Source organism: Phalaenopsis equestris, unplaced genomic scaffold, assembly GCF_001263595.1.
Source record: "Phalaenopsis equestris unplaced genomic scaffold, ASM126359v1 Scaffold001243, whole genome shotgun sequence".
NCBI lineage: Eukaryota > Viridiplantae > Streptophyta > Magnoliopsida > Asparagales > Orchidaceae > Phalaenopsis > Phalaenopsis equestris.
In genome coordinates, this window is record NW_018165682.1 from 315,089 (window position 1) to 329,782 (window position 14,694).

A 14,694-nucleotide genomic window follows, 5' to 3' on the forward strand; every position below is an offset into this window, starting at 1 on the left:
ACCAATTTATCTAGATATGTTATTTTTAGATTTAAGATTTTTATTTAGGAATAGTTATTAAAAAACCACTTTAATCGATATTCCAAACTAAGACTTTATAGCAGTATACTAAAACTTATCCTAAGGGATTTCTTATCTCACTTCTGAGGGGGATCAATACTATGGTTTTAAATAAAGTCCAATATTACTTGAAATGATATGTATACTTGTGTAGTACCCTTATTGTGTAAACTATTAATAAAAAATTCTAAAGTTTATAACATATCGATTTTGCACACTAGTCGTTAAATATAAATTGGATCAAGTTTTTTGTCATCTTTTAGAAGTTTAATTACTACGTAATTGTGGGTTGAGTCACCAAACTTATGAGCTCTCAGTATGGCTGCCCATACAGTATTTTTGGGCACTTAGGCCTCTGGGGTCGACGCTAGGGCTTTGTTCTAGCCCGAAAATGTGATTTTCGTCAGGAACGCCTGATAGTGGATTTTCTCGATCCGTAAGCTACGAGAGACTCTGTATGAATAAATATAATCCAATTAATTCAAAATGGAGTATTCTCATCGGTCATTCAATAGTAAAATAGCTGTTAATTTTCATCATAAGCAACGACACGAGTAGGGTGTCCCAAACCCTAACTTTTCTATAGCGTGTGTAGGAGGACTCTATGACTTCCTTCAACCATGGGAGTCTCTAGACAAATGTGTAGTGACTTCTAAACGCCATAACAAGCACTGAACATGTCTTACGTCTTAAATGAACCTTCCTGATTGCAGTTTCCCCGGGTAAGGCTAAATGTATACTAAACCTAGCTTCTTGCCCTGAACAAGTGCTAAAGAGTCTCAGGTGAAGACCTTGAGCTACGAGACACTACGGACGAACCACGGTCCATCTCAATTCACTCAAGTGGACACCCTACACTAGTAACATCAAAATATGATGTCAACACCATGTGAAGAAATTTTAGATTTTGGCATGATTTTTTGTCCTTTAGTGCTTGGATTTAGTTGGACGAGGGCTAATTTTAATTTATTTTATTTTATTTTATCTCTTGATTGGTTAATAGGTAATTAGATCATTTTTGGTTCATGGTGGTTTTAGGGTTTGCTTGAGTGAATTTGGGCTTTCATTTTAGCTTGAACTTGGTGTTTGGGCTTGGGTTTAGGCTTATTAAGGTTTGGTTCTTATAATTCTAATTTGTTAAGTTTTTTTTTTTAATTTCAAATGGTGGTTTAGTTGGTTTTTTTTATGTTAACTATTTAATTATTAATTTTAATTTCTTTATAACAATTTAATGTAATTTTAGTTGATTTGATTATGCAAAAGTTTTATTTTATCAAATTCAGTCTTAGGTTGTTTCAATTTCAATTTTATTTAATAGGTTTAAATTTTGTGATTTTCTCCTTTTGATGACCTTTTGATTATTTGGGCTTTAGTTTGAAAAATTAATGAGGGTTGAATTCTAATTTTTATTTTATCATTTTAGATGAATTTATTTATCTTTGATTGATTTATTTTTTGTTTATGATGGATTTTACCATTTTTTTTACCCTAGATTTGATTCTTTTGATTCAAGAAATTATGACCTATTTTGATGATTTTAGTTGAATTAATTTGAAGTTGATGTTAGTACTTAAGATTGGTTGATTTATTTTGTTGAGGTTAATTCTGATAGGTTGATTTTAATAGATCTTAATATGTTGACTTCAATGACTTTGATTTTTGTTATACTTAATTTTAATAGGTTTATCCTTTGGGTAAATTAATTTTGACATCGGTTTAGGTTAATTTTAATAGATTTAATTTTTAGTTAAATTGATTTTAGTGGGTTTAATTGAAATTACTTTAAATGAGTTTAATTTTTATTGAAATTGATTTTAATAGATCTAATTTTTGTTGGTATTGATCTTAATGGAATTTTTAATTTTTATAATTTTGATTATGTATAATTTTAGTGTTAATATGCATTTTGAGTTTTAATAAGTGGTCTTTTCATTTCATTTTTCCTTTTAAAGGATAAGCCCCATCTTGATCCAAAGTGAGCCTCATACCCAATGTGCTCTTTTATGAATCGAAAAAATAGGGTTATCCGAGGAGTTGGGAATTGGAAAGGCAAAATTCCTAGTAGACCTAAGTCTCTAGACATAAAGGGTCACCTAAGACATGTCCAACCTTTTGGTACTCAACTTATGTCTCAATGTCTTAACTTTGACCAATCAACCGAATGTTAAGAATTTGAAACTGAGTATATGAGACCCTAAGAAGTGGAGAAATGTTTGAAATTCTATTTGGTTTTGGTTGCACCACTAGTCTTCTAAGGATGTCACTGAGTAAGTCCTAAGGATAGACCATAAGCTTTAGAGAGAAGATGGGTTGGAAGGAGCCCATATAAAAAATGAGATCAACATAAGTTTGGTTGAACTCTACGCTCACAACACATTTTCGAATGTCGAATCCTTTTAATATGGAGGATCCTGTATTATGCGTAAGCTTATATAACCAAGCATAGATTCTATATTTCAGATGAAGGTGGGGACAAAGGTGGTAAATGTCTCACTTGAGCTTAAGTTATTGATTCTTTCCTCTCAATCTCTAAGGGAGGAGATAATTCGGAGGAGTTATTGGTTCGAGGAAGAGAGAGAGAGAGTCAAGATCCCTCAATTATTCTTTACTCCTATACATATGGGGAAATTATAGAAATTATAAAATTATATTTTGTACACTATTGTGCCTATCCACTATGTCTTGATGAAATGATATCAATGTGGATGTCAGGTGGTGCTTTAAATAAGGAGAGGCACATGATATTGTATTTAATGATGATCTTCTTCTGCAATTGGTTCATCCTTGGCTAGATTGACTACTTCGGCATGTGGTCTCAGTTCGACCACTTCAGCTGGTGAGCTCAATTCGAGCACAACTCGGCCACTTCGGAAAATAGGCTCAGATTAAGAAAGATACAAGTTTTAGATATGGGGCATTTAAAGCCCATAAGGCCTATTGACCTTTACGTCATACCCATGAAAAAAGAAGTCTTATTTAAGGGTATGACCCTATTTGAGTATATAAAAATATGGATTATTATTTTAATCTCTCGAAATTATGGTGAAGAAAGTTGGGGAAAAAATAAAGGACGATGACAACAATCGAGAGATGAACATTAATCAATAGATGTTAATATTGCTAGCAGATGATGATAAATAGGTGAAAGTCAATAGACCATGATAGTTAAATGATGGTGGTTAGATGATGATAATTGGATGATGATGCTGGGTGGTGATGATTAAACGGTAAAAGATTGACGGTGACTATTATTGGTTGTGTTTGTCACCGCCAATTTTCAAATCAAAGCACTATAATTTTAAATGTTCTTATGCATTTTAAAAAAAAAAAATTGAGATTCTTTTCTTCCAAATAATATAACTTTATATATAATTCATGAAATGTTATTTTAATTCTTTTGTTCAAAATTCTCAAATATTTCATTCTCTCAAATATTTCATCATCTCAAATATTTCATCATCTCAAATATGGACACTTCTATGAATAAATAAATATTTTATTTATATTGAAATTTAAGTGTATGCTTGTATAAATTGTTTTTTTTTAACTATACAAATTTAAATGATATTTAAAAACTCAATCACTTAAGGAGTCAAGATATTTTTTTTTGTTATACTTCAAATATATAATTTGACTATCAAAATTTTCATTTAATTTTAAATTTACTAAAACTGAGATTCAAAAGTTGTATTTGGTCAAATAAAGTTGTAAGTCGAAAAAATGTTATAAAAATGTATGGTAAATTTAACTGCATCACATATTGCTGTCTGCTGTCGTAAAGGAAGATCCGATCCCCATTCTCTCCTCGGCCATTCACACACAAATTCGCCCCCTCTTTCTCTCTCCCCCTGCAGACTGCATCACCTCGAAACAAGCAACTCTCACTGTAGAAAGCCAGCCAAGCTCAAACAGTCGTTTTGGACCTTACTTCCCCTCTCTCACTTACCGCGTCTCATTTGCTTTCTTCCTCAACGTTTCTCCACTCCCGTCACTCCATTCTTACCGTCGCCAGCCCACTTTGGAGTGAGAGAGAGAGAGCGATGGAAGCAATGCCGCCAGCCCATCACTTCCTCTTGCTCCTCTTCCTCTTCTCCTTCACCCCTGCCCTCGCGCGCAGACTCCTCCACCATCCCTTCTTCCCACTTACCTCTTCTTGGCCTCCTGCACAACCCCCGTCCATTACCTTCCCCAAATATCCGTCCTCAACCAGTCAAAAACCCTTCTTTCCTTCCAACCCCACCCCTCCTCCACCACCACCTCCACCCATCTCTGCTTCGTCATCCCTTCCTACCTTCCCGGCCAACATTTCTTCTCTGATCACACCTTCTTCCCGTTCTCCTACTACCAAACTTCTCCAAGCCATCGCCTTTCCCATTCTCTCCCTCGCGCTTCTATCTCTTCTCCTCCTTCTCTATCTCTTCTTCCGCCGAAGAAGCCGGCCAGACAACGCCAATGAAGACTCCGATAGCGACCGCCTTTTTCCTCCCAACTCTGCTGCTTCCGACCGCAAACCTTCGGCAAACTCTGGACCTGTGAGCTCCGAGTTTCTTTACCTGGGCACTCTTGTGAACTCCCGTGGCCAGGAAGACAGTTCCAGCGCGCCTCCACTATTTCCGCCGCCGGCGAGCTCTCCCGAGCTCCGACCTCTACCGCCACTTACTCGCCATGTTCGGAAGGGGAATGGCGATGGGGGCTTCTCTTCAGAGGAGGAGTTTTACTCCCCAAGCGGTTCTCCTGGTGAGAAGCGGGGTGCTGATTTCAAGCATGGATCGAGCTCAAAATTGAATTTTTTTGTGGCTGCGCCTCTTCCTGAGAAACGCGGGTCGACCGTTTCGACGCTGAGCACTCCCTCCTATCCATCTTCGAATGTTGCGTCTTCACCTTCATCTTCGCCACCTATTGGCTCTAGCCCGGGAAGATCAAGCTACATGCCACCAACTGTTTCCATTTTCCGGCCGCCGCAGCCGCCTCCTCCGCCTCGTGCGCCGACCTCGCTTCGTCCGATGACTCCTTCGCCTCCAAAAAGGAGACCCCTTTCCTCTTCTCCGCCATTTTCTCCATCGAATAAGGTACCAGATATGTTATCAAGTCAGAACCATTGGTCGCCTAGGAGCATTGGGGAGTTTGCAAGAAACCCTTTTGTCGTTCTTCCGCCAGCGCCTCCTCCTCCTCCATCCGCCCAGCAGTCATATGGCGTGGTGTTTTCCACTGACACACATGGAGGTTGCGCTATGGGAAGGAGTGAGGAAACACCAAAGCCCAAGCTGAAGCCTTTGCATTGGGATAAGGTCAAGGCGAGCTCCGATAGAGCAATGGTTTGGGATCAGATGAAATCTAGCTCATTCCAGTAGGAATTCTCTTACCGTATTTTTGTTGTTTTAAGTTTTTAATAGTTTTGATCTTTTGAAGCTCTGTTCTTTCTGTTGATTTGGAGAAATGGTAACTGGCAGGTTGAATGAGGAGATGATTGAGACCTTATTTGTTTATGATGCAAAAACCATGGCACCGGACGGTGGGAGGAGGATGATTTCTTCTGCTGCAGTGCAAGAGAATAGAGTGCTGGATCCGAAGAAGTCTCAGAACATTGCCATTCTGCTTAGAGCACTGAATGTAACCAAGGAGGAAGTTTGTGAGGCGCTCTTGGATGGTTAGACTTTTTTTTATTTTCATTTTCTATTTAAAAGCAGATTTACTTAAATAACACTTAATTCCTATGTATTTACATATCTAACACGTTAAAAAGGTGCGTTTCACTTTTTGAAAGTTAAAATAGTGATAACTTTGATGCGATATGAAAGATTTGGGTGTTATAAATGTTAAAAATGTAAAGTTGGAATTGGGTGGGGTGTATCTAAATTCGCTGTTAAAAAATCACAAATGAGACAAGTCTTTTAGTGTTCCTTCTTTACAATGTTCCATCCATAAAAAATCAAGTTGCATCATTTGCTGCATGCTTTTCCTTGCTGTTACTAATCTTCCTTCTTAGGGTAACTAGCAAACCACTACTTTTTTCGTCAGGGTTAAAAAATGTTTCACCACATTCACAAAAATGCAACCACCCCTTTCTTTGTTAGTAATGATTGACCACTGAAGAGTTTTTAAATTATTGTTTAAAATTCCTATATTCTCATTTGATCCTTGAAGAGTGTAACTTTATTGTTGTACTTGGATAGTTTTCCCCTGTTTTTGCTCTTCTTCTTGGCTGTAAAAAAATCTAAGCATAGTATGGATGATTGGGATCATTGATTTTTTGCATTTAGAAATCATAAAAACATTTTTTTTTTTTGTTGATTACTTGAGCTTTCAAAGTACAGCTGTAGCGGTATTGTTTATATTAATTACTTGTGCTGTCAGTACAACTGTGGAGTCTATCTTTTGCAATGAATATACCCTTGAAAGCTGAATAAATTATTTTTCTAGTACAACCTTGTATTGGCTTTATGCCTGACATTTTTTGATTGAATATCTTTTTAAGATTGAATCATTTTTTGGGTTGGATTAAACTCAAATTGAACTAGATGAGTTGAGTTTAGCTTGATCCAATCTTGTGCCAATTTGGAGCTGGCTTTGAATTGGTTTGAAATCAGCTCAAATATGTATATTTTTTTTAAAGTAATGCATACATATGTGTATAGATGTAAATGAGTATTATAAATATACATATATGCAGATTAAATTTTCTTGTAACTGAAGTGATGAAAGTGCTCAATTTTTGGTTGAGCTGGTTCAAAATATAATTGGTTCTATCCGCGAGTCTATCTAGAACTAGCTTGATTGTTTTTAAGCTGATTTTGACCCGGGACTAGATTAGCTCAATTTCTTTTAATCTGTATGTTGTAGGATGATATTTTGTAGATTATTGGAGTATCTGCATTTAGCTTCTTGGTTTTCTTTCAACCTGTAAGAGACGGGGAGTAGTGCTTATCAAAATCTATATTTGGGCTGATTATGTAGTGGTTTTCATTTTGATTAGCTGATTACTAATTTCAATAAAAGAGAAGCTTTTATATCTTCTTTAATATTTGATGCTAGATGAGGTGGGAAGTAGTGTATCTCAAAATCCTTATTTGGGCTGATTATTTAGTGCTTGTTAGTTAAATTATCACGTTGTTAATTTCAATAATGCATAACAGTTTAAGAATTCTTCTTCTTTTTTTTTTTTTTGTAGTGTAGATGGTTAATGGGATGGAAAGTACTGTTTCTAAAAATCTTTTTTTGGCAGAGTTAGTGTTTTTTCTAGCTTGATCTTCTGATTATTAATTTCAATAATAGATAAGATTTTATGTTTTGTTCTCTTTTGTTCGACGGTGGTTGAGATTTTTTCTTTCTTTTCTTTTTCTTTTTTTTTTTGGTATGGAGTTGCTAGATGCATTATTGTCAAGTGAATGGGTTAAAAAAAGTGATATTTGGTTTACCAATGTCCTAATACTCAATTTTTTTTATCTATTTATATACTTTGTTTGTTTTCTACTTAAGATCTTGCATTGACAATTCATGTGCTCTTCATTTTTTATTCCTTGAAGTTTGATGCCTCATCTTTTCTTTAGAATTATAAGCGATAAATCACAAAGTATATGACTTGAACCCGTTACCGTGGAGATACAACCATCTTCTTTAACTAATGAGCGACGAATCCTTTCATAAATATCATGTCTTATCTAGTCATCAATAGTATGTAGCCTTATTGTGATTATAGTTTTAAGATTTTCTCATTTATATTCTTTAATTTTCATTATCCTACATTTCTAACCTACTTCATTTAAAAAGAGAGTTTTCCGGTTTCTTCTTGTTTTTCACATTTTTTGTTTTTCTGAACATCTGGTAATTTTTTTTCTATCTTGTTAATTTCTGCCAGCAATTTTAAATAATTAGCCAAAGCTTCAATAATGCGTATTTTTTCTTTGTGAAGAAGCTTTTCATTGTTGTTTTTTATGTTCCTTTTACTTTCTGAAAACAGGTAACAGTGATACTCTTGGTAATGAACTTCTGGAGACATTACTGAGAATGGCTCCAAGCAAAGATGAAGAGCATAAACTGAGAGAGTACAATGATAATTCCCCTTTTAAGCTCGGACCAGCGGAAAAATTTCTCAAGGCGGTGCTCAACACTCCGTTCGCCTTCAAAAGAGTTGAAGCGATGCTCTACATTGCCAATTTTGACTCTGAAGCTAATTACCTTAAAAAATCATTTGCAACTCTTGAGGTAAGTTGCATTTTCTATTAAATCTTTATACTGTGCATGTTGTAAATTTTATGAAGTAAAGAGCCTCATATCTTTCTGTTAAATTTTATTTTGAGATTAAGCTTTCTTTGGTCATACAAACCTTGTTACTAGATATCATGGTGGCTGTTTGGATGATTCGTTCTTCATTGTTCTCATTTTGGATGTAGAAATTATCCTTCGAAGTGATGTTCTACAAATGTTACCCGAAGAACTTATATTCTTTTCAATGTTTTGTTATTTCTGTTGCTTTTTTGTGTTCAATTTTTGAGCATGTATGATACATTATGTAGCATAGTTTTAGCTCTTTTTCTAGTTCATTTGAGGGCTATTTTGTTGCATTTAAGTTAATAATGGATATCATTAATTACTAAAAGCTATTTGGTTGGCTATAAAATGTAAATTCATAGAAGCTATTTTGCTATTTAGTTGGTCCTAATTGGAGCCATGAGTTTGCCTTGACAATTGAAGATTTTTTAAAAAAGTGGTCAAATCAAATCAAAATTGAAGTTAATGAGCCATTCAACTAGCCTAGTCTTGCTTGGGTTGAACTTGAATTTAACTGACCTTAAATCAAATCAAAATTCTTATGCATATATGCATAAATACATAGAGAGTTTCTAAATTTTAATTAATTTATGTATGCATTAATGAGTTTATGTTATAAAAATTTATGTATGCCTGAATGTATTAAGAATGTTGGACAATGAATTTGTCATAGGAATTTCAAAACCATTCGAGATTGATTTGTTTTTTTAGCCTGAATCAAAGTTAACGAGCCATGTATGGCTCAAATCCAAATCAGATTAAGGGAACAAACCAACCTTTAGCATGAATTGACTCTGCTCGAGATCTTCAAGCATCCAACGGCTGCTTTTTATGTAGACTTTAATTATCATTTCATATACCTTTAGATTTATGTTAGTGCATTTTTTTATAGTTTGTTTGCACTCTTAACAGTAAAAAAGAATTACTTTATTTGTTTCTGTATTCTGCTGGAATCAATATTCTGTTAAAACTGTTCTCAGACAGCCTGTGAAGAGCTAAGGAGTAGCCGCCTTTTCCTAAAGCTTCTCGAGGCTGTTCTCAAAACCGGTAACCGTATGAATGTCGGAACGAATCGCGGCGATGCACATGCCTTCAAGCTCGATACACTCCTCAAACTAGTCGACGTGAAGGGTACCGACGGTAAGACCACTCTCCTTCATTTTGTTGTTCAAGAAATCATCAGGGCCGAGGGTTCCCGCAATTCCGCTGCCAAAGTTCGCTCGAACACGGTTGGAGATGATCTCGAATGCAGACGACTTGGTCTCCAACTTGTCTCTGGACTCGGGAACGAACTCAGTAATGTGAAAAGTTCCGCCGGTATGGACTGCGATGGGCTTAGTGGCTCGGTGCAGAAGCTCGCCGGAGGCATCAGAAAAGTTCGAGAGGTGCTCAGACTAAATGAAGCTCTGAGACCAGCAGACAATAGTCAGAGGTTTCATGATTCCATGATGGGATTTCTGAAAAAGGCTGAGGCTGAAATAGTTAAGCTTCAAGTTCAGGAGAGCGTTGCGTTTGCACTGGTGAGGGAGATAACTGAATATTTTCATGGGAACTCGGCGAAAGAAGAAGCTCACCCTTTCAGAATCTTCATGATTGTGAGGGATTTCCTCAACATTCTGGATCAGGCCTGTAAAGAGATTGGGAGGATTAACGAGAGAACGTTTATCGGCTCGGTTCGTCAGCCGTCGGCTCAAGTAGGCCAAATGGCTCCACCAGTCTTTCCTAAGTTTCAGGGAATGAGGTCTGGGAGTTCTGATGATGAGAACTCCTCGTAAGCTTAGGCTTAGTTCCTTGAAAGTTGGATGTTTGTTCCTACATGATGGTTGAAGTTTTGATTGGCTGCAAAGCTTGTAGGGCTGTTAGAAGCAGGTTTTGTAGCCAAGAGCATGTAGAATATGAACTTGTGTTTCTGTGCTGAATTATATGACCATGTATACATGATGGGAATTTATTGAGATGATTTTGTTTTGCAGTTTAGGAGTGATTTGTTATTTAGTAAATTGGGTAGTATAACGTTCAATGCTGAAATATTATGGGAAAGATGCAAAGAACTGTTGCAAGGTAATTCATTAAAAATTAGGAAGATTTGCATACATACAAGTTGATTTCTTATGTCTTTTAATATCTAGCACCTGAACTTTGATTTTTACATATATGTCATTTTATGCATGAAATGATGTATCTTATTTTTTAAAAGTTAAAAATAATGGTATTAGTGTAAAAAAGTCCGAGATATGTAAATACATTGGAGTTTAGTGGTCAGGACATAAATGCCCCCTAAAAGATAAGCATTGGGTTGTTTCATACATCAGCTTGAGTGAAGGTATTGCTGGATGTGGGTTATGGTTTAGTTTAAGACTGATTGATACAATTTTGAATCTTTAGTTATTCTTAGTAAATTGGAAATGAATTGACAGCTGAAATTCTACAGGAATGTATGCTATTAATCAGTTGATTTTTTCTTACTTGGTAAGAATGTTTTGGTTTTTAAATTAATTTAACTGTATTATTAGTGTTATTTAAACGTGCATGTGCTTGACAGGACTCTTTCAAGTATAAAATTGATAGCGTCCTCACTGTCACAAAACTACGACGCGTGGATATGCACAAACTAGTGGCAAAAAATAGATATGATGAAGGGTGAGGTATAATCCGATCGGTCTTGACGGTCATTTGTTTGGTTGGAAGTATTTGAAGTATATTATAATTTTTTTTTTGTTTTCATCAAGAAAAATTATAAATATAATATAAAATATGTATGAATTTAAAATTTGCATCTTAATTTATTTTGATTGAATTTAGAATTCGATCGTGATTTGATTGAATTGAAATTTATACTATTCATTAATGTAAAATATTATTGATCATCCTGCTACCACAATAGTCGTCGGTCACCATTGCTCTTCGTCACCATCCTTGTGTTGTTGTCATCTGTCGTAGGCCATTGGCATCTGCTCACCGCAACTATTGTACGCTGCTAGGAAAGAAATGGAACTGACAAGAAGAACGCCCATGATAATAAGTTGGACTTACCTGAAGTCTTTCCTCTTTTGAGAGGAAGTATATTTTATTCACTTTCTACTACTCCAGAAGATGGAAGAAAATTTGCCTACGTAAGACGCACGCAGCGATCGTTCGATATCCAATCAGAAGACGCCACATAATTTTCGGTGGGCCCACTACATTAAATAAATATAATAAATCGAAATAAATCCGCGCGTGACCTGTTACCCGGCCCGTGGTGTAACTCATTTGTACCTTGATCTGTAACTCTGATATACCCTTCTTATATCTCCCGCAATCGGCCTGCTGTAACCCGATTGTAACCGGGATATACTAGCCATGTACCTTCCGCGGTACAGGGCCATGTAACGCGCTTGTAACCAGAGTATACCCAAGATATACCTTCCGCGGCATAGGGTCATGTAACGCACTTGTAACCGTGATATACCCCAGCTATACCTCTCGGTACAGAGCTATGTAACGCGATTGTAACCGTGATATACCGCAGATATACCTTCCGCGATAAAGAAAAATGTAATGCGACTGTAATTTTTTTGTAACCTGATTCTAAGCTTCCCGTTAGACCGCGGGTGTAACCTGCCTGAAACCTCCATATAACGCTGAACTGCCATTATAATCATATTGTAACCTCTTATTACAAATTGTAACCTTCTTATAACCTCAATAAATCGAGTTTTATAACCTTTGTAAAAGGTAGAAACCTCTACAGTCAATCTTCATTTTCGAAAACAGGCAATCGCTCGTGCTAGGGTTTTTCGTCGTCGTCTTCCTTTCGCAGAGAGTGTGGATTGCTTAGGCGGAGGAACACTAAAATGGAAGAGGGAAGCGCCGAGACCACGAAGACTAATTTGGTAGAGACCAATGTCGCGGAGTTGGGAGAGGCTAAGAAACCCGAATGCGGGGAGGCATCGCAAACGGTCAAAGGCCGTAAGGAGAAGAATGAGTCAAAGAAGAAGAAAGATATTGAATCTAGGTAATTTTTAGGGTTTCATTTCAAATCTGTAAAGCTTAGGGTTTCCATTCAAATCAGTAAAGCTTGGTGGTTATGTTTTAGGTATAATTTTGAAATTCATCCTTTTATCATAATTTGATATTAACCCATTATGATGTATTATTATAGGTTATTTAGCGCAAAATCAATGAACTGCAGGTGCCGTCCATCTGGAGTACGAGAAGTCCTCAATAAGGCTCGACCATCAGTGGACGAGGAAACATAGAGTAAATTGGAAGCACTGAATTTAGCTCTATTTTTTGAACTCTCGCCGCACCCTCAAGATTATATTCTGATAATGCACATACTAAATTGTTGGAATATTGATCGAATGACATTCCACCTCGGTGGGAAAGAGCTAAAATTTTATGCTGACGAGGTTGCACTCCTGATTGACATGCCAAATAGAGGTTTCCCTGCATACTAGAGTAATACCCCGCCAACTAGTATGGATGCGAGCCAAGAAAAGATCGCACTACTAAACTATTCACCAGGGGAGTTCTCAAATACCCGTCAGCTAGTATGAATTGCGATATTAGCAATTTTTTGTATTTGATCCTACAATCCACTTAGGCAACCACAACAGAAATATAACTTTAATATCTTGAAATTCACCAAAGCAATTGATATAGTTAGCTTTAGTATTGGATTTAGTACTGTGATTTAGGAGTAACTGTTAGTAAAACCATTTTAATTGACCTCATCTTAGTGGACTAGAACTTTGCCTTAATGACTCATTACCTAGTTCGTTGTGGGATCGACAATCCGGACTAAATAGAGCCCTATATTACTGAAATGATAAGTATACTTGCGTGAGAAACCTCAGTGAGTAGTAATACCTAATTTTCAGAACTCAATTAAATTGCTAGAGAGCAAATTAAGTTTCTGGTGTCATTATCAGGACTATATTATTATGATAATCGCTAGGGCGGATCAATGTCTTGCTCGGGTGGAGGAGGCAATGAATGGCATAGAGGCCAAGGTAGAGGATCTTGGCCAAAAGGTTGATGGATTCGAGGAAGAGGACATCATAATCCATTCGATGATTGAAGGATAGATGCTCAAAATTTATAAGTCCTTAAGGAACCAAATAGCTAAGATGCGGGAGGACTTGATGGGGGAGCTCTAGGAGGTACGAAGAGCCCATGAAGATGAGATGAGTGGCATACATGCTAGCTTAGAGGAGATGTGTGTAGACATTTCTCTATGCAAAAGGGCACTAGAGACACCCCCCCAACCATCATACCTTCAAAGCTAAGCACATTGAAGTGCCAAATCTAAAAAGTTTTGGAAGACCTTGCAACACAAAGGAAGTTGACAATTTCTTATGTGTATTTGAACAATACTTCGGAGCGATGAGGATTATGGATGAAGATGCAAGAATACAATTTGCAACTATTTATCTCTCAGACATCGCTATGTTGTGGAGGAGAAAAAGATGAGGAGATAATGAGAAAGATGTGTGCACTATATCCACCTTTGATGACTTCAAAAGGGAGCTAAAGAGACAATTCTACTTTGAGAATGCAGAAGATGTGGACAGAGCCCGATTGTGAAGATTCAAACAAGAGGGACCGATTTGGGAATATATTATGGAGTTCATAAGCTTGGTTCTTAAAATTCCCAACGTGTCTGACAAGGATGCTCTTTTCAACTTCATGGATGGACTCCAACAGTGGGCAAAGACTAAGCTTAGGAGGTGTGTAGTGCAAAATCTTACTATTGCCATTGCAGTTTCCTGAAAGCTGGATTGACTATATTAAGGAGTCTACAAAGCCAAGGAATGAGAAGAGTGTCAATGTCAAAGATGATAGAGATAAGGGCCAACATAAGATGGAGACTAGCTATGAATCATCCTCATCCAAGGGTAAAGATAAGGGAAAGCAAAAGTATAATAAAATCAAGTCACAAAACATTTGCTTTCTTTATGACAGACCACATTGGGCAAGGGATTATCCTCAGAAGTATGCTCTAAACTCTCTCCTTACAATTCATCAGCAAGAGGAAGGTGGTGATAAAACGATACAAGTAGAGGCTATACTCTTTGTGGAGATGGTAATAGGTGGGAAGACCCTTAGAGCAATGATGGACATAGGTATTTCTCACAAATTCATCTTCTTTAAAGAAGAAAAATGGTTTGGTTTGAGAATGACTGAAGGAGGAGATTCCATCAAGATAGTTAATTCAGCAGTAAGGTTGATCCATGGAATAGCAAGAGGAGTAAAAACCAGCATTGGAGAGTGGTCAAGTACCTTAGACTTCTCAGTCATTCCAATAAATGATTTTAAAATTATTCTAGGGATGAAATTCTTGGATCAATCAAGAGCATTCGATGCTCTTCGCTAATAGCA

The 14,694-nt window shown here is 36.6% G+C and overlaps 1 protein-coding gene across 1 annotated transcript; it reads left to right on the forward strand.

Annotated features, from left to right (window-relative positions):
- The first annotated feature begins 3,865 nt into the window (after nt 1–3,865).
- Nucleotides 3,866–10,358, forward strand: LOC110033642 (formin-like protein 1). Its single transcript, XM_020737691.1, has 4 exons — nt 3,866–5,407; nt 5,511–5,707; nt 8,018–8,262; nt 9,309–10,358. The coding sequence occupies exons 1-4, from the start codon at nt 4,101–4,103 to the stop codon at nt 10,101–10,103; spliced, it is 2,544 nt and encodes an 847-aa protein (XP_020593350.1). The 5' UTR covers nt 3,866–4,100; the 3' UTR covers nt 10,104–10,358.
- The last annotated feature ends 4,336 nt before the right edge of the window (nt 10,359–14,694 follow it).